This window comes from Sturnus vulgaris, chromosome 2 (genome assembly GCF_052056855.1).
Source record: "Sturnus vulgaris isolate bStuVul1 chromosome 2, bStuVul1.hap1, whole genome shotgun sequence".
Lineage (NCBI taxonomy): Eukaryota > Metazoa > Chordata > Aves > Passeriformes > Sturnidae > Sturnus > Sturnus vulgaris.
In genome coordinates this window covers 98734052-98761211 of record NC_142244.1, presented here as the reverse complement: position 1 = coordinate 98761211, position 27160 = coordinate 98734052, and the positions used below count along the sequence as shown (strand labels likewise).

The window sequence follows — 27160 nt, the reverse complement described above, 5'->3', positions numbered from 1 at the left end:
GATCTGATATAAAATGCTCACTGGGTATCTTAGTATTTCAGGTAATACACCCCAAATCCATGAAATACTTTACTGATGCATCCATACAAACAGACAGGATTTTTTAAAGTTGATTAAATGCAAAACTAACAAGTTTTGTTCATCTTTGATATTTTATATCTTTATAGCTTATTATTTTCTTAATCAACTAGTTTTAATAGAGCTCTTACAGAAAATGTTACTTTCAGTATCTCACCTTTTCATGTCTGTTAGCTGCAGATCTCCTTTCTGTATTCTACCACCACCACTATTCTTGTTCAAAGGCATTTTTGTGGATGACATTTGAGAGGCTTGTAAAAGAGTCTTTGAAGAAAGAGGCACTCGGGAAAATGTCTGCTCTTGCTGTATTATTTTGCATGTATATTCCCTCTAAGAGGACATTCTTTCTATCCTTAACTGTAATTACCCAATGATTTTTAATGCAATGTTTGTATTCTCACACAGCAAAGTAGAAACACGAATAGATTTTCTTTCAAATGTGGATCAGCATTTTGTCTGCTGCCTGGACTGTGTCTAGTGAGCACAGAAGAAATGCTACTGATAAAGTAATGTCTTCAATAAACTGTGCAGTTATAAAAAGTACAGGGTGATATGCTAGTGCTGTAGAATTTAGAAGAAATGATCTGTTAGTTTCAGTTCTTTCTTACTGCTTTCTTTTGCTGGAATGAACATCCAAACATTTGAAAAGAAAGAATCTAAATTTGGTGATTTCCTTTCAGACATAGAAAAAATTGGTGAACAGAACTTCAAAAATGTTTTAGTCATGTAAAACACTTTTTCCAAATGAGCCGTTTCATTTGAATTATATATCTTTTTTAAAATGACTATCTCTTGTAGACACAGAAAAGAAAAACATGTTTTATAGGTTGAATTATTTTTGCTTATATCTGACCATTTGGGAAGATATATTCTCTGAAACACTCTAATTTTATCCCATATGTTTTGTATACATAATACATGATGCATACCACTTCTGGGAGAGAACCTGAATAATTCACCTACAGTAATATGATCATGTTGCACTTTAGGTTATAAATGTTTTATATCCCTAATATAATGTCATATAACGTAAAAAAGCCCCTAACATTTTAAATCAGTGGAGATGAATGCTTAATAAATGTCTTAGATGTGTGAATTCTGTTTATATTTAGTTTACATAAATTACATTTTATACCTGCCTTTTAAATAATAGAAGTAAATGAAAAATGGTATGAGAAAATAGTAAAAACCACTTAGCTAATTTTTTCTTTAATTCTGGAATAAATAGTTTAGCATACTTTAGGATGGAGTGGTTGGCAACTTCACAGGTAAGGCAAAAAGTGTAACAGCAGTGCTTCTCCAAAGCCAGAAAAAATAAAAACAACTGACTTCCTAGTGGATAAGAAAAACACAAGTGAGAAGTGAGGCATTCTTACTATTAGGAAATCACGTTGAATTTCCAGAATTCTTAAGTATGCTTTGTAACTATTGTGGCCAAAAGTTAGGTTGAATTATATGTGTGAGGAAACAGGAGCATCCATTACTATGTAACTAAAATGGAATGTGTGAGGAAACAGGAGTATCCATTGTTATTTCAGCAAAAGTCTTGTTCAGTAATAGGAATAAATCTTTTTTTTTCCACATCTGCTGATCTTTAAAGGGGAAATGCTGTCTTATTAATTCTGAATGTGTCTTTTTTAATAAACTAAAGGATGGAATTTTTCAGTGAGACCATGTGTCATAGGGATTATCTGATTAATTAGGTATGCATGGAATGTTTATTAAACAGTTCATTTACCATTATAAAATAATGCAGGTGAACCATACAGTAAATGAATGTCTTATGTCCCCTCCTCACACCTCCAGTTTTATTTCTGGCAAGTAAGTTAGGGCTCATATGGCTGTAAGTTTGTAACATGTCTGAATTATTATGAATTTCCTTTAATCTTCTGATATAGTTTTAATTTTTTTTTTTAATCTTACTACTTACTTCTGTATACATTTTGTTTTTGCAGTTTCCTTATATTTTGTCAACAATTTTGGGCTGCTAGAGATTTAAAAAGGGTAGAAATTAAAAAGTGGGATTAAAAAGTAGGAGGTGATAAACAGCATACTGGATTTTCAGAAGCTTTGTTGCAAAATCTTCTTTGATTCACATTACTTGGGATCAGGATATTATATAGTGAGTCCACAAGGAGGACCTTAAAATCAATATTGGAAAAGATTCAATATTGAATCTTATTCAAACTGTCTGTCCTATGTCCTTGAGTCTAGAGTCAGCACAAAGACAACTGAAGGTATACTATCTCAGTTTATATTGACTAGGAATTGAACCAGAATAGTGAAATAAATCAAAGGGGTAGCTAATTGCTTTTTGACATTCTAAAAAAACCCCTATAGATTTCTACCACAGCGTAATATATCATTATGCTTTAATTACATTTATTGTAAGGAAATGTTTATGTCCCATGGTGGTAGATATCAATATTAGAATTTTCAAGAAAGCTTCAGTGTGTCAAAACATAATTTCATCATCTGAGAATTACCTGGCAATGAAAAAATATTCAGTGTTTCAGCCATGCAGTTCTGTGGTTACTCGGCAAGGCCACTTGTAGAACCAGGCTGTTTGACACTCACTGTGTATTTAAAGTAGTGAGTGACAGAAGGAAAACTGGTAGTCTGGTACCTTTTGATAAAGCTTCATAGTGTTTGTGAGCTATCAACAACACAGAATAATGACAAACTAGATGCTAACCCCTGATTTTTATTTCAGTAGAGTTTGAATTTCTAGAATTTACAAGAAGCAGTATCAGTTACAGGATATCTTTGCCTGAATTTTCCTCAGTGTATTTGAGTGTTTAATCCAGCTCGTGAATGCCTCGTAAATACACAAGGGGAAGATTATCTTTACCTTACAGAAGATAATGTTTCCCTTAGAATATTTTCATTTTTTTCTAAATTCTAGATCCATCTGCTCCACCAGCTCCATCTAATATCAGGATTGCCAATATCAGTGCAAACAATGATGGGAGTGTAAATGCAATGATTACTTGGGATCTTCCAGAAGAGCCTGATATCCCAGTGCACCACTACAAAGTCTTCTGGAGCTGGACATACAGCAAATATGTAATTCCAGCAAAAAAAAAGAGAAGGAAGATTACTGATGGGGTAAGAGAGAAATCAGTAATACGAAATATGGGGTTTTTTTGACACAAAATAGAGTGTAAAATGTGTGATAAGTTCCAATGATCTCAGTCACTGGTAAAGCAGTGGTCCTAATTTTTAATATCATGAAGCCCATAGACAATTTTGACCTCTCAGTCCTTTTCTTACACTGAACTCAGGGAGAGAAGTAAACTTCTGCCTTAGAATACAGGTAAATACGATTTTTCAGGAAAGATGAATGAAAAGTTAAATGCTTTTAATCCTCTAAATTTAGGCTTATTCAATTAGTGTTTCTTACAGTGTTTATTTTATTTAAAAAGCTTGACGTCATCTGTCACATTGTTCTTTCACTACGCAAGTAAAACTTGTGAGACAGTCATAGCCATTAAATAGCCAGTGTGGGTTCCAGGGGAAAACATACCCAAAACTCTTTAAATAAACTGCTCTCCCAAAGATCTGGCAATACTTCTTTAGCAGGAAGTTCCTATGAGTTTCTTGAGTAATGTATTAAATATTTGCTTTACTGGAAAGCTTTTTGTTATGATATCCTTAAGCATATTGCATATTATTTTAAAGCAATTAATAGAAATAATTAGATAGAAAGCACAGAAATCAGTTAGACATAAATTGATTCTCAGTGCTTTTGGTAGTGAGAATTTGGTCCCATGTCTATGTTAACATTGTGTTTCGGCTCTGGCTGCCCATTGCACTGTGATGAATGACAGTCAGAGAGTCACAATTCCCCCTCTGTCCCTCAGTCACCAAACCCTGACAGAAATACAGGCAGTGAAGGCTGTGTGATGAAATCATGCAAGTCAATTTGCACAGAAAGGAAGGCCTTTATTGTCCTTTAAAAAAATAGTTGTGGCAAGATAGAAGTAGGGTTGGACTGTGCTACATACAAAAGTTTGTGTTCCTCAAGAAGCCTGACATTGGGTAAAGGAAAGAGGCTTCAGCCTAAACATAACAGGGAGCTTTCTTTCTCCAAGCTGGTCCATATATCAGAAACCCCAGAGAATTTGAAAACTGAGCTGGGTCTTTAATACCTTTCCATCAGGGTACTTCTTACACACAAATAATATTAAAACAGGTCCATTAGAACATTGCAGTAATTGAGTAATATCTTCCACCTGGCATATGTAATAAAAGGATATTTTTATAATTAAATCTACCAAAATAAAATATAAGACTGAGAAGGCTGGACTCTTTGCAATATCATGTTCCTTGCTTTAATGCATGGGTTTTTGACTGGACAATGACAAACCTAATATGTTTTTTCCCCATTTTATACACTTCTGTGACATTGGAAACTGTATTTTTTTTATTCTGTTTTCCATTCTACACCGGAAAAGTGCTCTTTCCAATGAGAGGGTATTTTTGGTTGGTGCTTGTTTTTCAGATTTTTTTTTAAGAGTTGAAACAAATATAATGTATTGAAAAATGTATTAAATGTTGGACTTTAGCTATCTTTAGACTGGCAGTTCTAGAAAAAAATTTTCAGTTGCTTTACTAACACGGAAATTGGGGAATAAAATGCTTAAATTCCTTTGGCTAAAATGATTTTGGCATAAGAGAAACCTTGTTATATAGAAGAAAACCCCTTCGGTTTTGCCTAAACAATAGGTTTGAAATTGCCAAGAAACTGCCAAAATTATGCAAACATCAAGTAGGTATGTATTTTTAAAATTATGCAGAAAAAAAGAGTCCGTTTAAAGAAATCTTGTACATAAAGGAAATTTTGCTCTGAAATTTATATATGAGTTTTCTAACTTCAAAAAAGTAGTACGCCTAAGATAACAAGCCTGCTTTTAATAAAGGCCCGTGTTTCAGCAATATTATAACTGCTTTGTGTATTTATTCTATTACAGGCCCAAAATTATGTGGTCCTGGAGGGGCTCCAGCCCAACAGCAACTACAATGTGGAGCTGCAGGCAGTAACACGTTGGGGTCAGATACGCCTAAAAAGTGCTAAGGTTTCTCTCCATTTTAGCACCACTCAGGACATCAGGAATAATAGTGAGTAATCATACTCAAACACCTGAATGCTTTCTCTCTCCTTTATCTGGAATTTAAATGCTTTATATAATGATTTCTTAAATTTTAAAAAATCATTTTCTTAAAGCGGGCTGTTCCATAGCAGAGTGATCATCTCCTGGTCAAGTTGAGTAACCTTGTCATGTTAAATTTCTTATTTAAAAATTGCTGACAGTTTTTGCCTAAATCTTTCATTTAGACTCTACTCACCTAAAATAAAGAAGCCTTTGCATAAATCTAGTGTTAATATTTTTTAGATTCAATGCAGGTATAAATACTGACTGTGGTTCTAAATGGATGGAATAAAACCATTTTTGTGTGTCTTAACACAAAAGTATTAACTTGGAATGTTTTTCAAAATCCTGGCTGTTTTTAGTAGCTCATTAATTCAGATTCCATGTCTGACAACCATGCATTCTCAAAATATTGCACATATAGGACCCACATTCAAATTAAAATCTCAAGATGTTTAGATGTTAGGTTATATATTGTTAAGGTGTTTAGAACCTCACATGCTAAGTAATATAATTGCAAGCTGTATCTGAATCTGACAGAAAACCATGATTCTTAGCCTTGTTTAAATGCTATTTATACAATTACAGTACCATACTGAGTTACTGCCTAAATTGCTGATGGGTCTCTGATTAACTAATACAGCAGAGTTCTGAAAATAGAATGTTAAAGAATATGATTTTAATTATTCTGCCCTGACTCCATTTCATTTTCTATTCATTTACATTCCTTCTTTAAAGTACACTCACAGTTTAAACTTGTAGCCATTTTCATAAAAGAACTGTAATTACTTTCAACCTCACTAATCAACTGCTATTATTGCCATATTCTGTTTGGGTATACATAAAAAATTGTAATGTGGTTGTTAGCTATAACAGACTTCTTGTCTGTGGTTGCTTCACATATTAATGTACCAAGAAGGAAAAATGAGCTGAAGTATCCTTCTTTTCCCATATTAAAATAATCTTTACTACTGTTTTGGGTTATCTTGAGAGACAGCAGAATGTCAGGTTTTCATCTCTTCCATACACTGATCTTTGCTTCAAATCCATACCAGAATATTAGCTTGAATCTCCACAGTCTATATAGGCAAGTTTGAGTTAAATCCTCAATTTAAGCCCAATGTAAGTGAATATAAGAGTTCTCCCTTTTCCTTACTGGCCCTCCTAGATTTACCTGTGCTTTTTTTCATCCCTAGAAAAGTAGCCTAGATTGTAGGAGTGTGCATGATATCAAAATCTTCTTACAGTTACCACATTTAGTTCTCCTTTCTTTTCTATATGTACACAGGAGATGTAGTAAAGTAAAAAGAACTGTGGGAGCTGGGTGTTTAATTCCATACACTGAGCCATTGAGTGCCATTAGAAGCATATCGTTGTGCTTAAGAGAGATTTCAAATCTTGCTGATTCTTTTCCTAAGAACTTTTTTTGTGGAGTGTGCTACATTTTAATTCTCTTTCCCCCCCCCCCCTCAAAGTTCACTAGATAAACAAGCAAAAACTTTTTTCTGCACCCTCCCCCGACCCAATTTCCTTATCCTTTCTGACAAAGTTTGTGTGGAGTTCTGGCTCTTGGTGCTAAACTTTAAGGTATTTAGTTTTCAATCCAGTCATCTTGACTGTCACCACATGACATCCCAGCTTTAAGGAAGAACTCAACTCACAGCTGAGTTTACGTTAAAGCAAAGAATCCTGATGCTGGGGTTTTATCTGTCTGAGGTTGGTCTTTGTCCTGCAAAGTGGAAGAAAATTCTAGGTGCCATTATATATAACTAGCCAAAGAGAAAATGGGCAAGCTTTTTTGTTCTTGGTCTCATTTTATTATTAGTATAATTTTATAAATGTTTCCATCTTGGCATCAGGGATAATTAATCAATTGACCTTTGTTATGCTTGATTGGTCCTCCTGACATTAGGTCAGATGATCATAATCTTTAAATATGGTAGTAAATAAAGACTTTCCATATAACAAAAGCCTTCTGAATTGAAACGGAATTGAAACTCAGATATGAGCATGTCTTCTTTTTTACCATTCCACACTTACTGTGAGAAATCCTTTCCCTGGAAGGGACTGTATTAACTCTCTATGGCCTCTCTAATGTTCTGACTCTGGGTTTATGTTGGGAGAAGATCTTTGTTTCAGTTTTCCCTCTTCAAAACACTGGGTTTTTCAGAATCTGATGCAGGTCACATCTGAATTAGTACTTATAAATCCTCTATCAAATGGAGTTCATTTATGCTATACACTCACATGTGACTTGCCCCCTCTCCTTGGTTTTGCTTCAGAAAAGAGACCATCAGTAGTTTTTGTGAAAATCTGCTATCTACTTATGTCTCATTAGTACAGACTTTCTAATGCCTTGTGCTTTATTTTGCTTTGCTGGGGTGACCTTTCTGTACTAAAACGTTCATTAAATGTTATATTGTATTTTAAACTAGAGTAAAACTATATTGAGAAAAATATCTTTTTAATCTCCTATACTTCAAGAATTTTGACTGTTCAAATTATGAACATCCATTTATATAATGAGCAGTATTTTCTTTTTAACTGGAAATCAGTGCCTGTGCCAACTAAAACACATACTTGTTTTAGAGTATTTCAGTAATGAGTTTATAGAAAAATCTGAACAACCCTTCTCTTAAAGCCACAAGGTAAGCGATTCAAGATTCTTTGAACATGAACCACTGATATCATTCACTTTATGTGATAGAGCATTCTTCTGAGAGGTGTATTTAGGCCTTTTTGGACTTTGTTTTTTTAATGGCTAGATTATATTTTACATAGCAAAAGCAAGTCAGAACTACTCTGGGAGGAGATGCAAATTCATCTTCTATATCTCAGGTTAGTTAGGTACAGATCCAGTCCTGCTTGATGTACTTTTGAGAATACTAAGAAGCAGATGGAGAAATACGAAAAAGAAACAAAAAAATTGCCTGAAATATATCTAGGACTTGACACACTCATGGCTTGTCTTTATTTTGGGACTTCCATGGCCTTTGGGAAGTAACTCCAGAAGGAACATGCCAATTTTGTTGAAGTCTCACTGTCAGATACTCTGCTCTGTGTGGAATTAAGCTCTGGTTTTTAGGTGTCGGGTCCTATTGTCAGAATAGAGATAGCCCACACCCCTCTGAAGTAATTTAGCCCTACACACCTCTGTGAGCTTTGACCTCAGCCCTCTGGCATTACATTTCCCCACACTCAGAAATGCATTGCCTCACTATATTTGTGTGCTTCACTTCTGGGAAATGTAGCAAGATTCTTGCTTGATCTTTATATAGAAATATTCTAAATTGGTGTCCTGGTTTTTGTAGAAGTGGAGCAGACAGAGAATAGCAGAGCAGAGATTTATTAAAATCATTGAAATTGAGGAATAACTAATAGATTTTAGTTTGCATTTCTCTCTATAACTTTTTTTTCATTTCCATTTCCAGTAGTAACATTATGGTTATCTTAAGAAAGAATTTTGTTAAGTTTGATAGTTTAATATAAGCAAACAAACAAAACAAAAAGTCGTATCAGATTCAGCAAAGGCCATAAAGCGAGTTTCAATAGAAGCTGCATATAGGGCAAAATGTTCAAGTTTGTATGTTACTCGTGACAATTACTGAAACATGAGTCTTTCCCTCTTTCTCTCAAGTATGTAGTTAATAATTTGCCACTTCCTTATTATTGGATTCTTTAGTTTTAATTTAGGTGTAATATTAAATTATATACCGCTTTTTTTTTTGTTTATAAACTGGTCCTCCTAATTGGATCAGATACATTTACAAATGTGCACTGAAAAGTGCAGTTTGAATGAACATTTCTTTCTCTTCAACTGAAAATATCTGTAAGTACTGTCAACCCTGCTAAATGTAGATAAAATTTGACCAAACAAAATGCTTGATGAAGGCCATCCAATTGAAATTTCTTGTTGGAAGCAAGGCACACAATACCAAGGGAATTGCTGAAAGAAAATTCTGCTCTTGCAATGTTTTCCTAAGCATTCACCATTCACAGTTGGGAACAGGAAAGTGGGCAAGACAAATCTTTAATCTGACCACAGTGTTCTTATATAGCATACCAGAGGTCTGTATTTACTTTGATGTAGTAACCACATGTGGCACTCTGTGGGTTACATTCAATGCTGTCCTTGGATTTTGTGCATATTCAAACACTGCATGAATATAAAGACTGTGAAGTATTACAGAGAACTACTGGTAGATACTGTGCCTATTTAAAAAATCATTGTGCTAACATTTTTTGTTCTTGGGGATATAAATACAGTCCATTCCCTTGTTTCTCTTCAGAAAATTTGCAGAGCATTTTCCTGTAAAAACATATTCATCTTTTTTGGTCACTTTGTCAATTCAACTGAATTTCAAACAAGTGATTTTTCAACCACTGTGGGAGTTAATTCTTTATTTCATTAAGTAAGAAACAGAAATAACATCATTTGGAATAAAGATACTATTATTTTCTGAATTTCAGCAAATTTAGCATAGTCATTATACAGCACTGTAGTTAAGTAAATAGTTTCCTTATTGTTCTGTGTGTTGCAGAAGAACGGACATCTGCTGGGAAACCACAGAAAGGACTGGTAGATCACTATCCAACCTTTCAAAGAAGGAAAACCACTCGTTTTCTTAAAATTGGAACTCCCTTCTATCAGGACAATCAACTTCAGGTCAAAGTCTACTGGAAGAAGACAGGTTTGTCGAATTTTGCTTTACTACTTCCTCTGAGAAGGACTCTTAGCAGCCATCTCAGAGCTGTAGAACATTAACACGATATTATAAGTAATTAATAGTGGTATCTTACACCCATCCTTTCTTCCCTTCATCTTCCCATTAGAGGGAAACATTGCCTCTCCTGTCTGTTGTATGTCTGTGTACGTGTCTTACAGAAGGAAATGACATGAATCAGCTAGCCAAAAATTATAGTCAGTCATGTTGGGATAGTGTACGAATCTTCACAGAGCTGAGACAATTTTTATTTTGGTAGGAATTACCTCTGTAAAGTTTTAAATAGCAGAATTTGACGTTACCCACAAAAGTTTTCTGGTTTTCAGAAAAATCTTAACAACAATTTGATGGTTTAGTCCTCCAGTCAGAAGGAAAATGACATAAATTTTAAGTGTCTATTCATATTCAGAAATCACTAAAGTGATTTTCCGTTCTTGTCCACTAAAAGCATATAGGTTGCTCCAGTTTAGCCATTACAGATTCATATGCTGTTATTTCAAAATATGCTCACACTGTTCATTTTTTAACTTGGAGCAATATACGTGTGTATCAATACCACTAAATTAAATCCATTCAATTTTTGTGCTCGAAATAAAGGGCTACAAAGTGGAAAGTCATGTTTTCTTCTTGAATTTTTCAAAGAATTTCAGAAATATTTAAGTGCTTTTGGGTTTAGATGCATGTGGCAACACCTTGAATGAGGACAAGCTATATAAATGTTCAATTATGCTATATAACACAGGAATATGTCACACTGGATATTGTGGATTGTGAGAGGTATCTTTTGCTTCTTATCCTTTGCCTGCCCTTTTGAATGGCTACCTTCCAGGCTCTGCTATGCCATTTACTTTCAAATCCATCCTTATTCCTCCCTAAAACCTGCAAGCTTTGGTTCAGCTGAGTACATGCACTTTTTGAATATTTGTCCCTGTCTTGGCTATGCTAGTTTTTTTTACCTTGCTTTCCACATTACGTTTCATTTTTGGGTTGCTTCATGGAAAGCTGGAACAATTTAAAGTTTAAATGAAAGTTGAGGCAATTTCAGTTGGGAATATTTAGTTGACCAGAAAATGTGGTTTTTGTTATCCAAAGTGAGATTTATATATTCTGAGGAATGATCACCCTAAACTTCAGCCTTGCAAGTGAGATGTCAACTCATGGTCCAAGCTCCTTACATTGTTAGAAAAGAAAAGCAAAGCAGGTGACTTCTGAAGCAATTCATCCCCCAGAGCAGTAGAACTGTTCTCTGGAGATGCCTCACTTCTTTACTGAGAACAGAGGGGAACCTAGACAGCTCATTTGTAGAAAACTTAGAGATGCCTAATGTCTCTCTGTGAGCTGAGGTTATGTTCTTGGCAGTCAGTGTTGAAAAAAATGAGGGACAGGATTCAAAGATGAGGAGACAATGATGTCTCCCACAGGCGTCAGACAGGGTTGTGCAACTCACAGTCTGCAGGCAAGATTCAGCCCAGTGGAACCATCAATCCTGCTGCAGCTGTTTTCCTGCCAGCCTGCTGCCAGAAGAAAGATCATGTCCTGTGACCAAAATGCCAGCACCCCTACTGACATTCACCTTGTGAATAGTTTGCCAAAGCTAGTTATACTTAATGGAGGGAAAATCCTGAGCAGAACAGCAATATTCTTGTTCCAACACAGATATCTTGTACTAGGTGTCCACTATTTATAATGGTATTATAACGTAACTATTGAACTTAGAGGCATTGCACCATAGAAATCTCAATGTTTCCATCTAAATCTGGAGCTGCAACTCACCATCTGCAACATACCTTGAGGTAATATTTTTATTAAAGGCTATAAATGTCTATAAAAAGAAATAAGGTAGTCAGCATCCTTATAGTGACTCATAGTTTGGAAATAAGAGGATTTCAAAGTGGTATAATTTCTGTAATTGGAGAATGTCAAGGACAGCTATGTCACAGACCTGTCAAAAGTGACATGAATTTACATGCTGTCACCTTGACTTGCTGACTGTACAGCTGAGTCATCTTGTGTGGAGCTGTGTGCACCCAGGTACAGAAGGGGACACCCAGAATCCCATTTTGGCCCTGGGCTGGGGACATGTTCTGTGAGGTGCACTGGAGTGTTTAGGTAGATGCCCCAGCCATGCAGTGGAAGGTGCCTTCCTTTTTCTTGCAAAACAAGCAATGATAGCAAAGGTGTGTGAAGAGGGGCAGAATATGGCAGTTCATCACACTTACCTTCTTTTTTTTCTTTTTTAAAAAGAAAATATCAGTATTCTGAGTGACAGCACATGGAGTAATTCAGCAGGAACCATTGCCTTGTGTGGAGCTAAAAAATAGCCAATTACCTCCTCCTGAGAAGCCAACAGCTTCTATAAGCTCTTGCTGCAAGAGTTTGGAGATTATATAGTGCATGGATGAGGTAGTGTAAATTTGCTAGTGACAATTTACTGCAGAGCAGGTCTGTGTGACTGTGCAAGGAGCACAGCAGGAAAATCACATTGTCTTCCTGAAAAACAGCAGTTACTGAGACAGCTGTACTGGGAACTGTACCCACACATCTTTCACCTTTATGAACTGCACCAGATGGTGTTCAGGGAGTTGTAGGAGGTAGTGGAGTGCAGCAGCTGTAATAGGAAATACTGAGAGAGACCTTACCTGAGCCTGCTCAGTGTCATAGCATCCATTTTTATTGCAGGTAGGCAATGAGAGTTCAAATAGTTCCTGACAAAAAATTGACCTGTTTGTCTCTTACATGGTGGGTGAACACAGGAGTCCCTGTTGATTGCACTAATGTTCTTATTTTAGTGTAGTTTTCTATTAAAAATCAACACTTTTTTTGGTGGAGAAACACAGATTCTGTAGTCCTAAATTAGAATGTATAACTTTAAAACAGAAAAATTAAAAGGCCAGCATGAAAGCACATGAGATAAGTAGGTTGATAAGTGTAAGAGTTACCATGATAAAAAAATGTATCAAGAGGTAAATGTCTCAAGCTTAACCATGTTGGAGATTTGTAAATTGATCAAATTTCAGTTGGTTGTAGTAGTCTTTGCTTTGTCTGGTATGGTTTTCAAGTATTTTTGGACTTTCTGTGTTAGACTTCATGAAATGAACAAGCGATGGTTGCAGAGATGATGAAATAAAAACATACTGAGATTTTGGATGGGCTTTATTTTAGATGAAGATTTAAACCAATATGTTACCACAGAATCACAGAATAGCTGGGTTTGGAAGGGACCTCTGGAGATGATCTAGTCCAACCTCTGCTAAAGCAGTTTCACTTGGAGTAGATTGCCCAGAATCATGGCCAGGCAGGTTTCAAATATCTCCAGAGAAAGAGATTCTACAACTCTGGGCATTCTGTTACAGTGTTCTGTCACCCTCAAAGTAAAAGATATTTTCCTCATTTAGATGAATGTTTCTCTGTTTCAGTTTCTGCACGCTGTCCCTTGTCCTGTCGCTGGGCACAGCTGAAGACTGTGGCTCCATCTTCTTGTTACCCATCCTTAAGACATCTGTAAGCATTGGTGATGCTCTCAGTCTCTCTTCTCAAGGCTGAACAGGCCCAGCTACCTCAGCCATTCCTAATAAGAGAGAGGCTCCTGTCCCTCAGTCATCCTTCCTGCCCTTCACTGGACCAGCTCCAGGAGCTCTGCATCCCTCCTGTGCTGAGGAGCCCAGAACTGGACACAGCACTCCAGATGTGCCTCACCGGGGCTGAGCAGAGGGGCAGGATCACCTCCCTGCTGGCAATGCTCTTCCTAATGCCCCCAGGATCCCACTGGCCTTCTTGGTCCCCAGGACACCCTGCTGGCTCATGGACAGCTTGCTGTCACCAGCACCCCCAGGTCCTTCTCCACAGAGCTGCTTTACAGCTCAGCCCCCAGCCTGTCCGGGTGCAGGGGGTTGTTGTACTTGTTCCTCCTCAGGTGCAGGATCCTGCCTTTGTCTTTGCTGAAATTTACAGAACGTTGTTCAGCTCTACAGTGGCCCTTGTTATGTTGACATAGTTTCTTTCAGCTGTAATGAAAACTTTAATAGCTGCTGTAGCAGCAGTCTTTAGTAAGAACAGAGTTATTACTTTTTTATATTAATAACTGCTCAGAATTTTTCATTGTATTTGTAATTCAGTGGTCGTACCATTCTATGCAGACCAGAGATTTTTTAAAAATTTCCTCCTAAACTAAAATGATTCTCTGGAAGAGTTTTTTACTCTGTCCCAACACTGTAGCCTCACAGCATACCAAAGATTAGAGAAACAGAAGGAAAGACCTGTGTGGATTGCTTATATCATTTAAAGAAACACAAACATGCTCCTAAGGTTGTTTTAGATAATTTCTTTATTTTCATTGGTCCCATTTTAGCTGAGAAACGATTTTGGTTTTGAATTTGAATTGTTTCACTCAGTCTAAAGAGCTAAATATAGTGCAGAATCATAGAAGAATTTAAATGGGTAGGAAGGGACTTCTGCAGGTCAGCTGATCCAACCATCTGCTCAAAGCTGAACTAACTGTGAAGCTAAATCAAGTTATTCGGTCGTATTTGTAAGGCCCTGTAACAGATACTGTCACTGTTTTTTCAATGGCAGGGAATTTATCCTCCATCAATACCAGCCTGAAGAGGCCATCTAAGTTTATTGCAATGTGCCTTAGGGTTTACAGAAGTTATGCTGATGTCTCTTGACTATTCGAAGGTAGTTCTTCCATGACTGAAGATGTATTCCTCAGTGAACTTTGCAGATGAGCCTCTAGGAAGGCAGTGAAAAGAGCACAGTGGTGACATCAGGGCCAAAGCTCTCAAGCTTTATGTCATCCTTCTGAATAGAATTCATCAGACCTCTGTCCTGTGCAAAAACTGCACCAGAGGGGGTGTTGCAAACTCTTACCAAACTGACTTTGTTATACGGCAAAGGAGTGACTGCATATCAGTACTCAGAACCTGCACAGGGTGTTTGAATAAAAGTCTGAGTGTGGGGATAGATTTCTGTATATATGCATCATAATGTGCCACAATTTGGTCAGCAGGAAAGACTTATCTGGGCCTCTTGCTGAAGTGTCATTTCTTAAGTCCCATTAATGTTAGTAAGCATAAGGCATGAATGGAATGTAGAATCTGGGCTTTACATTGAAATAAAGCTCTTTCTCAGTTGGCATACTTTGGTGTGGTGGCAATAATCACTTCAGAATGTATGCTAGCAAAAGTATCTCCACACTTAAAGCAGTACCTTCTGCTTAGCAAATGCACATGATGTTGCTAGACATCCAAAAGCATGTTACATATGAATACTAGCTTCTTTCTGAAGGAAAAAAAGTCTTTTCACTTGGTCCTGGGATTAGAGAAACAGTACATTCCTTAAACAGCATGAATCCCCCTTTTGTAAAAGTAGAATGTGTTCCATGGCCAGATATTTTGGCCACCTTGATGTGTGAAATTAGAAATTAACAAGTAGTGGAATCAAATTAAAGAAATCACATTTAACTCTTTGGTGCTGAGGTCAGAGAGTACCATCCATTACCAAAAATGCATGCACTCTGAAGCCCCTGTTTAAAGGGTTTTGATACTTAAGGATGATTAAGAACCTCAGTATATTGTGCAGTAATCAAGATTGAAAGTGTGAAAATAAAAAGATGCTTAAGTTTTCTCTGTTTTTCTGTGGTTGGGCAGCTAGAGAGCTGAGTGTTGGACTGCAAATCTGTGTATGAAAATAAAATTTTGCCCACAGATAGAAGGGAAAAAAGCCCACCTTTTATGAACTCTGCATCAATTCTCATCAATTGCTGCAATAATTATAATGCACTTAAATATCAGAATGTAATTTCTTTCCAAAGCACTTATCACAGCAATAGTTTCTAAGCCACTGCTCTTCTTTCACTACAATTTTCTGAGTGCCTGTTATTTGAGTATAATACAACTCACCTTGCTCAGGTAAAGCTTTAGTTTCCTTTTCTTTGAATTAAGTCTATGTGCATTTACTTCCCCCTGTTTAAATTAAACATTTTAAGTACTTTCAGATATTTAAAATCAATATATCTGCCTCTTGGTTTTGCTTAAAAAGACAAATATTTAAAATGCATTAAGACTTGGCTTCAGGCTTCTTTCTTTGTGTTTCTGTAAATGCTAAAGAGGAAGAAAAAAGAATACTTAAGGTAGGGAGAGGCAGAGAATCCTCTATTGTCTGATAAATCAACCAAACAAGAATAATGAATTAAATTACAGAGAAGAATAAAACGTAAAGCATGGCAAAGCAAATAGAGAGCTAACACAAATGCTTTTAAACCCAGATCTTAGGAAAACAAAATTAACTTTCACTTAGTTCAGGGACATAAATGAAGTGACTGTGTGTGCTGACTCTTTGTTTGTAGTAAGGTATTTCATATGGCAGGTTTTGAAATGAAAGCTTTCCCATTGATAACACATATCAAATGGTCCTTTCTCATTGAAGTTCAAGAAATCCTTCAGTGGCAGTTGGAGTTTCCAGCTCTTACTGTAAAGAATTCTGCAGTACTTGCTTAATGCTAAAGCATTATTTCGTTTTAGTTTTTAGCTACTGCACGGGGCAGATTAGTGTTTGAGCAGCTGGCCATATTCTAATTATTGATATTCAAGCAGTAGAACACTTGTACTTCAGGATATCACTGTGGGCCAGATGGTTCTTTCAACAAAATGACCTGAGTGTTAATTATAGTGAAGTATACACTAATGTATTGCCCTCACACTTCCATGAGAATACAAGGACTTTGTTTCAGCAGTGGTTGATTGTGTGGGTATGCTTAATGTGCATTAGTACTTAGGGATTTAATTAGTAAAGCTGGCTCTAAGCACAAGACTCCTCTCAGGACTAGATCACCTCTTTAGAAATGCACTGGTAGATATTACAGAATTTGCTTTTCCACATGTGCTACTCCTGACTCAGATCCCTGTATCTTATGGGCTTCCACACCATCGTGCCTGGGGAGATAGGTAGTGCTGTAAACTTTAATTTTCATGGGAAATTATTCTGGAGTTAAAAGAATATTCTGTCTGAAGTATCTGTGTGGTTCCTACACCTCCCTAACTTTTTCTTTCTCCTTTACTTTGCTTTCATGTAGTTTCAGGAAAAAAATCTCTTTGCCTTTTAAAAAAGCATGTAAAGGGTTGCATCTGACTATCTCCAGTTCTGCTGGCTTTACTTTATGAAGTGCCTATAAGACTCCGGTTTCTGTCCAAATGTGAAATACTTACAATACTTAAAATGTTGCTGGTGGAAGTCATGAAAAACATCAACCACAAATAATAGAATTTGGTAGAGCAGATGGTTTTCAAATTCTCAAATAGACTGTAATTAATTAGTGGGGCCAGTTATAAAGTTTTAAAATTACATTTACAATTATGGCAACCTCAGTGGCATCTCCCCTGCAAATGGGACAATACTGGAAAGTCTTTTTAAAGGCACAGTTTACTGCATTTCTTTATGATTTCACAGCAGAACAGAAAACCATTGCTTCTTGCCTTGCACTTGCTTCCAAACCTCCATACTTTTCAGGGTAGGTGGTTAAAGCTCTTGGTTTGAGAGATTTAGAGGCAAGTTTGTCCAACTGCTAGTCTCAGGAATGTAATTGGAATTGATTCAAAGTCTGCCAGGAAATCAAATAATCACAAGTCAAATCAGAACTACCCACTGTGTTCCCAGAGCACAGACAGCACAGAACACTGATTTTACTTAACAGGCACCCACTGGTGTTTGCTGAAGGCTGTACTGGACTGGTTTGTACATTTGAACAATTTGTAAAATTAAAGTTAAATTAAACATTTATTGTTTAATTAAAAAATTTATGTAGTGTGGGCTGTGTATGAGTCCTCAGTATGATCTGAATCATACTTCAGAACACCTTTAGTTATTATGAAAGTGTTTTTAATTTGACTTAATTTATGGATTTAAAAGAAGTCTTCTTTTTATTCTTAAATTTAGTAACTGATAAAAATTTAAGCTTGATTTCTTTTGAACTTACATTAAAAGTTTAAATGGAAATGTAATTGCAAATTACCTGGTCCATGAGTTCAATCCAAAGATACACATTCAATATTCCATTGCAAAATCATTTATCAAGACTTAATCCACTTGAAGGCACTGAAAAAATTACCAGGCCAACTAATAAATAAACTCTTGCCCGATTTTTAATTTAATTTAATTTAACACATTTTCAAAACCAGCATCTTTTTGTACCTTCAATATGTTTGTGTCTGACTAGTACAATTTTCTGGATTTCTAATTGCTTATATATGCATGCATATATAGCATCACTAAACTCGTCAGTGGCGATGTCTGATGTGAGGCAGCCTTGATAACTGAGGGGTGAAACTTTTTACTATCCAAGTACAGGATCACAGAATATTCTGAGTTGGAAGGGACCCAGAGGGATCATTGAGTCCAACTCTTTAGTGAATGGCCCTTATGGGGATCAAACCCATAACCTTGACATTATTAGCACCATGCTGTGACCAGCTGAGCTCCTCCCCTCCTTTCCCAAACTGTGTCACTAGGTCATATTAAGTCAAAGCTCTGTTTCACAGGCTTACACTATCATGCCTAGAACAATCCTGCCATTCCTACTGTGAGGGAAAGGTTCTGAGGTTCAGCAGTTTGCAAGATGCTTCTCATGAGCTATGGGCTAATAACTGCTCATGAGTGCTCTCTTAGCCTGCCTAAGTTCTGGATAAAGCATTGATCTTATGATGCAGGGGAGGTTAACCTATCAGCAGGGAGTCACCATGCTTATGGTGAAGGTGGTTTAAACTAATGAGTGTCCTCCTGTAAACTGGGTCAATTTTCCTCCATGTGCCTCTTTTTAATCTGCATTTTTATTTAGCTGGTTTATAAGGTGGTTTATAAGTGTTTCATAAACACTACAAACAGGGGAAGGAAACTGGACTATTTGAAGGAATGGCTAGAGTTGGAGGGAAAGAAACCAAAATAAGAGTATCTGAAACTGAAATGAAAATCTAATTTTTTAAGGTGACCCATATATGCAGCTGATATATAATGAGTTGTTAATACCAGTTTCTTTTGCTCCTATGACCATAAACTGGATACAAAAATATCCATAATAGTTTAGACCAAAGATCCTACCCATCATTTCTGATGCATCTATCTTCACAATAATATCCAGTATCCTTTGAGGGTAACCAAATTGCAGGGCATCTGAAACATCCTGAGCGATGGAGTTCTAGAGTTTTAAGTGCTTGTTTTATGTAGAACCACTTTTTTGCTTGTTTGTTTGTTTTTGTTTTGTTTTGAAGCCAATTCTTCTACATTTATATGAATTCTAATTCTTGCTCCGTTTACCTTGTCTGTACACACATGATTTTATAGATATTTAACCTCGCTTTGCTCTGTTCTATTTCTCGTAGACACGTCAATTTTAAACTGCAGATTTAGAAACTGCGTATTAATGCTGTAAACTTTTTGAATACCAGTTCAGCAAAGCAACATCCTGGTGTGGCATTCCATAATGCATATCAGGAAAGTCCAGTTATGGAACTCCATGGATCACTGGAGATGCATGCAAACCCACCCATATATGGCTTTTGCATGAGGTCTGAGAGAGAAAGGAGTAGCTGGTGCATCCCTGCACCTCTTCCCACTGTGGAACTAGTTGGCAAGAAGAGTCTGTACTTTGAATTGGGAGAGATTCCAAAATTACTTACCCTCCATATAGTGAACTTACCCTCATTATGGTCTGCTTGTGTAAATTACTGTCCACAATTTTCAAAGTTACACAGGATGTTAAAGTTAATGGTGGAGTACCTGGTGACATTTTCACTGTATGTGTAACCTTAGTGAGCCTTGGATTTGTTTGGGTTTTTTTCTTTTCCATTAAATTCAGGTCTGGGGTGCTTACCTAGCTTTGAAAGTCTGGCTATGAGGGAGTATTGTAGAAAGCCTTTATTCAGGCTACAAGCAGCTATTGTGAGACCTGGAGCTTACATGAGGCAAATTTCCTTGTAATGGAAAACCAGAATGAGATACTGTTGAACTCACTTTGTATAGGATGTTGTGTGTGGGAAAATAAGTAAGGGTAGAGGTAATCCAGCTTAGAGATGATCCCAGGCTTAAATCCTTCAATATAAACATCTTCAAACCTTGAGGCTTCCTAGGTCTAGATATGGACAAAAATACTGTGTCTCCGGCCTGTTTTCAAATTACACAGTAATTGTTAATATCAGTTTTGGAAAGGCTTACTGTTCTATTATACAAAGAATCTGTTCTGTAGAAAGAAAGTTTGTTTTAAATGGCATGATGTGAGAAACAAAATCTTTTTGATTTAATCGAAACTGCTTATATTCCATATAAGAGCAGGAAACAGTATAGTTTGTCTTGCTAAGAATTGTTTGTTGAGCGAAGTTTAAATGTCAACTGAAGGTTTTGGTGTTATTTTTAAACATACTGCTTGAATAGCTAATTATTAAAAAGGTTTTTTTCTCAAGGGTGTCACAAGTACTGTGAATTTCATAACCAAACAAAACTTTGGATTTTTTTTTTTTACACCATAGAGTGAATCAATGCAGAGGAAGCAAAAGAGACAGAGCTGTTATAATTGAATTATTTTCAAGAGAGTTTACCTTAAATGCATGTGGCAAAACAAGTAGGTTTTACGAGGAAAAGGAGAGTGCAGAGAGACTTGCAATTCATTAGCACATCAATGCAGCATTTTAACATTAGTCTACCTCATTTTGCATTTGCTAAACTACCATGAGTAAAATAACACTTATTATATTATTACTTCTTGTCCTATCATTAGCTTCAGATTGCAAATATTGGTCACCATGAATCAAAGTAATACAGGGGCTCATGAACTAGTATACGAAGAAATAAATAAGAGTTATGATCTCGTACTGACTGAGGTCATATTTTGCTTCTCTGCAGTACACTGAAGTATCCCTTCCCAACCTGGTTTTCTGTCATGCTGTTATTTAAATGTAATAAATACCATGTGAATCACTTCACACTAATCATGTCTTCTAAATTGAAGGAACTAGTAGTAAATAACACTCCTTCATTTGTTCACTTGGATTTTGCCCATATTTTAGCCTTCCCTGCATATTTTTCAAGACCTCTTCAGCAACTGAATTTCTTCAGAAAAAGCATTGATGGAAAACTGCGTATATTAGATGTCTATGTAGACATGGAAAACAATGTTTGTCCAATAAACAGATGAACATGAGCCTTCACATTCTATCTCAAATATTTGCTTTCTAGTTTGTGATGTGGAAAGGCAGGCAGGTGCTGCTGCAGAGCAGACACTGCTGCTCATCCTTCTGCTGGAGTGGTGGGCTGGAATCAGTGCTGGGTTGTAGTAGATGCCCAGCTGTAAAGGGGATTACATACTGGGAGGAGAAAGAGCAGGAATATTTCTTTGGGAAGCCTTTGACTTGTACGAACCTTTGAGATAATATCTTTTACTTTATGCAAGGCATCATTAGTTTCACCATTTACCATTGCTCCACTTCACCATTCAGTACAGTGAGGTAAATATTTCTTTCCCGGATGGTGACACAGGATTTATACAGAGCTCTGAAAAATCATACTATGACTTTACAGTAGAATCAATTATTCAGGCATATAGATGCTGAGACATGTTCTTCATATGCCCTGAGCAGATTCTGCCTTGTGTTGTGATACTAAACGTAAAATATTTTCTCCTTGCTCTAGCCTATTTTTAGAGCAGTAATGCTGCAAGATACATGATCCAGAGAGGAAATTACTTATTTTTTTCAAATTTCCTTCTTCCTGTTAGTCTTAAGACAATCCAAGACGTGTTAAAGACCATCTTTTAACTATAGTTTTGATGGTCATTAGTGTCTTGATCTCGGTAGGTTCTTAACTTTCTGACCTGATCCTTTAGCTACCCTTAACTATTTAAGTTAAGACAACTGTTCATATGCCGAAGTGCTTTGTTGAATAATGGCTCAGAAGCTTGTAAGAACAATCCCACCAGCATGCAAAGAAAAACAAAAAATACGTGGCCAATCACAAAAAATCATTGTGGTTTGCCATATGAAATATCAGATCTAACAAAATATAATAAATTTAAAGGTTTAACTGCACAGGGAACAAATTATTTCAATAATTTTCTTACTGAAATAGTTTCAGAGATATTTTATCCTCCTTATGGCATGCTGTTTGAAGAAAGGTTAGCTTACAATGAAGACAGCAGGCTTACATATGGCTCATTATCTTCCAAGCTTTGATAACAACTCCTTTTGACATATAGTTGGCTTATTAATTATATGTATATATTTTGGAGCGAGTCAGTTTGTTGAGGTATCTTGACAAAATTACAGATTGTTGCTCCTTTTTTAACTGAAATACCCATTTCGCAGCTGCTAGTTATTTATATTAAATTACTAATTTTATGCTAGCAGGTAAAGGTTTTCATGTCTTATTTTATAATATTTACTTTTACACTGTATTTTGTTCTAATGGGAAAATCTATCAGACACTGCATGTTAATTACTTTCAATCCTGTCATGATGCAGAAATCAACTTGATGTTACTGTGTTTATTGATGCCAGACATTTTTATTGTAATTAAACCTTAATTTGAGCTGCTGTTGTTGAACATGTCTGCTGTGAAACCTTGTTTTCCAGCAAATTCCATTTGATTTTCCTGCTAATAAGTTTTTGTAATTTGGTTGCCTGCATAATAGTGCTGTCACAGCTGGTATTAATTGGCATTTTTGTACCAAATAGTAGAGACCCACGTCGGAATAACTTGCAAGAGCTGAAACACTTTTACAATACATACCCTTATCGTTCTCTCCACTTGACAGGGTGGAACAGAGATAAGGAGCCATGAAGTACTTTACCTAAAGACCTCAAGCAAACCAGTGGCAGAAACAGTCTGCTGCAATTTTCTTTCTGTGGATCAGAGGATACAAAGAAATAAATACCTCTGTGTACCTGGTTTCCTGGGTAAAAAGCTCTGTATTGATGGTGTTGGGCTGCATGAGCAGATTTATGCCCATGCTATGCCAGTTTTTCACTTCCAAGCTTCAGTTCCTTATGATAGTCAATTTGGCAACGTCTTGGAACAGTAACTGCAATATAAAGCTGAGAAAAGTATTTTGGGCAGAGAGAAAGTAGCTGTCTGCAGTAGCATGGTGAAAAAAAGAAACCACATTAGATGAAATTATTTATATGGCTGGCAGCGCTGTATTTGTACAAAACAGAAACATGGAAGAGGTTGAAAAAGATGAGAAAAAGAAAAGGAAAAAAACTTTAAAATTTAGTTTATTTTAAATAAACTGTAGAACCATTTAAACCAGATGTTCCATCTAGGAGAACTTACAGAATTACCTGACATTTTATTTTTTTTGAATGATACTCAGAACTTTAAATTCTGTGATTTAGCCCAGGGTATTCCTAGTAACCATTGTGCAGCCATGGCTTAGGCTATGTTGAGGTCTATTAATTTAAGATGCTTAAATTGTGCATATGAGCCTGAAGTTATCCAAGTGGCAAATACATGTAGTTGGCATTGACATTAGTAGAATTTTGAGCTGTTTTTACAGCTTGAAGATCTAGAATAAATGCACATTTTCCATTCAGAAAAATCAGAAATATATTTATTTGTTTTTATTGAAATAGAGCAGAGGAGTTTAATTTGGAGAGGGGGAGAAAGCACAAAAATCTGGTGAAGAACATCTTTCTAAACACTACTGATAGAAAGCTTTGTGGAGATACTCATGTGAAAATATAGGCAGTTTGTGGTAAATTAAAAAAAAACAAAACCCCATGCTTTACAGCATTCCCTGATCCATACATTTCTAATTAGAGATGTAAGATTTCTGTCCAACAAAGTTAGCTGCATATCCTTGTTGAGCAAAAGAGCTAAGCGTGCATGGGATTTTAAGAACATGATCATGTGGTATCTGTATGGGCATTTTTTTTTTAAGTCTAGAAACTCAATTTATACCTCAGAAAATCTACATTAAAAATCACAGTCAAGGTAATTAACATCAACTGTTTGTTTATTTGAAAAGATTAATCACGTGCATTTGTTTTACAGACATAAAAACCTTTAGCTTAGGTATGTGGAGATAATTTCCATGTCAGTATCATTAAGATATTTTTGAAGTAATTGTCCTGGATTGCTTTTATTTTTTTTTCCCTTTATGTAAATTTAAAATAAAAATAATTATTTGAATAAGCTGTCTGCTGTTCATACTTAAGTGGCTATTTTGTTGACTAATTTCACAAGCTTAGAGCTGCTCAAATGAGTGCTAGTACTTATGGTGTCCTTCACATTCAGTGTTTCTATATAAATATTTTGAGTTCTGGGAAATATTTGCTGTTTTTGCAAGCATCACTATTTCTAGTATCAAATGATAGACATTCAAACCGTGAGAACAATGAAGTTAAAAAGCTTTATAAAGACTTATAATTGAAAATTTAGAATCGAGAAAACTCCAGATATTCAGGAGGAGGTTGATACTGTGACATCTAAAATAGCAGGGAAGCAGACTGAAGCAATCTGACAATTTCTTCACAGTGTTTTGTACATATTTTAGAAGGAATAGCTGAGTTTTCTGATAAAACTGCCCAAAATCAATCCCATTAGGTAATGAATATTCTGTTCATATTAACTACTCAAATGGCTTTTTGGAAAAAAGTGTGGCTGTGGGCTCAGTGTATTACCCTGAGCTGAACTTGATCCAGAACCCTTGGCTCTGGTGGCAGTGGCTGACATTCAGCTGGATGCAGCTTGAGCAGCTCATCCAGTACCTGTCCCTCAGTTTATATTGGACAGCTAAACCCAAAATTCAAAGTAAAATTTAGAGCAATGATCTCACTAGGATAGTGTGCATTGCTGAAAGGAGGGATGGGAGAAGCTTTTCTTTTGCATGTGTGGTAAACACAAAATCAGCTGTATAAGGTTTCATAAAACTCTAGAGTCATGGTCTTTGCCAGCAACTTTGTGAGACAAAGGCATATCTTCATCATTTTTCTCAGTTTCTTATTGTGCTTTTTAGATAATTTCATGCACTTTGTCTCCTTTTGCTGTTAAAAATATTAAAGGCAATTTCTAAAACAATCCTGTCATTTCATGTGCATGCTTCATGCATACATACACATTTTGAGTTTTTCAGTATTCTAGCTTTATTTAATCACAAAATGTCCCACATTTCCTTATTTTTAAAAAAGTTTCTGTCTAAAGTAGGAGCTACTTCCTTATTGTATTTCGTACTTTATTCTGTTGTATTGCATTGTATTAGTCAGACTTTAGACACTGACAGGATAAATTTTTTAAAAGGAGAATACTGGGAGGGGGTTGTTGTGAATTGTTTTTACCTCTCTCTTTTTTAACACATGGCATTTAACCTGTGTATCTTCCATTTTTTTAGATAACAGCAATAGTAAATATGGAGGTGAGAACTGAAGAAGTTTTAGTCTTGCTGGCTGTTCCAGTTTATAACAGTTGATGTACATGTAGATGTGATACAAAGCCTTTTCCAGATAATCTTTAATTACATATTCACTGAAAAGAAAAAAAAAAATCTCTTTTCAGTATAGGTTGTTATCAGAATACCTGAATACTATCAAATTTAAGATTCATTAGCTCAAATAAAATTAAGAAGTCATGTTTATGGAAACCATCACCCTACATTTACAGTACAAGCTGATAGGTTTTTTTAAATATATTTCTGGTTTTCTGTATTCTTCTTTAACCTACTTCTATTTTCTTCAGGTAGAGAAGTTACCTGAAACCACAGGTGTTTACAAATGGGTTACTAAGGTTTTGCTAATGCAGAAAAGAAGTAGGAAGGAAGGAAGAAAAGGACTGAGGGAGTAGAAACTCACATAATGAATGGAGGTGGATCTGCCTGAAAATACAAAGAGGATTCCAGTGTGCCAGTAGCTGGAAATAATTATTTTTTTCCCATCCCTGGCAGTGTACAAGGCTGAGCTGCGTGGGGCATTGAGCAGCCTGGTCTAGTGGGAGGTGTCCCTGCCCATGCAGGGGGGTTGGAACTGAATGATCCTTAAAGTCTCTTCCAACCCAAACCCTTTGATGATTCTGTGATTCTACCTTGAATTACATTTCTGAACAGAGGCCTAATAAACCTCTGCACCAGTATATCCGAATGCTGAGCTGTTGTAAGGTCTTGATGGTTGAGAATTGTCTTTTCCCAATTGCCCATGTAGTGGTGTTTTGTGACCTAACTTAGGGATGTGTTTTATCCAGTCCCTGAGTGCTGGAAAATTACAAGGTTTAGATAAATGTTTAGCCAAAGGAGAGTGTTTTATTTCTAGATTTCAAGTGAAAAGTATTACAAGTGAAAATACACATTTTGTAGCTTTGCAAAGAGCAGTCCACCCATGAAGATAGTTTAAAATAATCAGAGAACGATAGAATGGTTCAGGTCAGAAGAACCCTTAAGGATCATCTAGCAGGTGATACTCCATAATGGAGTGACCTGGAAGAGATGAAATCAGTTGAAACCTACTTAAAAATGCACTGTGAGTTTTTGTCTTTCATCCAATAGGCACATCAAGTGGGAAAACATGAAGAAACAAACAAAAGCACATCCATTTCTTTATGTGTTTTAAATGAGAGGGTACAATCACAAAGCAGGAAATGTATTTTTTAATAGATTTCTTTTTGAAAGAAACATTGTTTCCAAAGAAATTGCAAAAATAATTAGCATACATGTTGTTACGAAGAATAGCTATTGCAAAAATCTATTTCAAGGGGCCATTTCAGCTATTTTCCTACACTAGTCATTTTCTCTTTAGTTTACAATCCTTTTCTTCTGCATCCAAACTGCTCATAGCAGTCTAATACCAGATCAGCCCTTAGGGCATAAGAGATATTTGTTTTCCCTCCTGAAACCCGCAGTCAGGCACATTAGTGGCTCTGTCATACCAAGCTAATTAATAATAACAGACATAATTTTGCATCCCCTGTATGGAGAATGAAACCCAGAAAACTGTCAGAAGCTACTTGCACTACCTAATGAGTTTTCCTTCTTTTGTCAATTCTTTTTTGCTCTTTGTTTTGCTTTCTTCTTCAAGCATTATTGGACAAAAAGCTAGAAGAGCTGGAAATAAGTTGAAAGCTTATATTGTTGATACTGCAGCAAGTTTTGTCATTGATTTAAATGGGAGTAAACTTAAGCCTTCAGTATTACTCATAAGAGTCAAGACTAGAATTTTATTTGGACAGATACTGAACAGGTTT

At 36.1% G+C, this 27160-nt stretch overlaps 1 protein-coding gene across 2 annotated transcripts in view; it reads left to right on the top strand.

The window, feature by feature from the left end:
* Positions 1-27160, top strand: part of ANOS1 (anosmin 1) — a 131313-nt gene that overhangs the window by 93044 nt on the left and 11109 nt on the right. The window contains exons 7-9 of one of the 2 annotated variants that reach the window (XM_088160183.1): positions 2984-3186; positions 5052-5199; positions 9776-9922. In XM_088160183.1, the coding sequence (XP_088016309.1) occupies positions 2984-3186; positions 5052-5199; positions 9776-9922 (498 nt within the window). Of the gene's footprint in view, positions 1-2983; positions 3187-5051; positions 5200-9772; positions 9923-27160 lie in introns of both variants that reach the window. The other variant, XM_014882441.2, reaches the window with a different exon arrangement.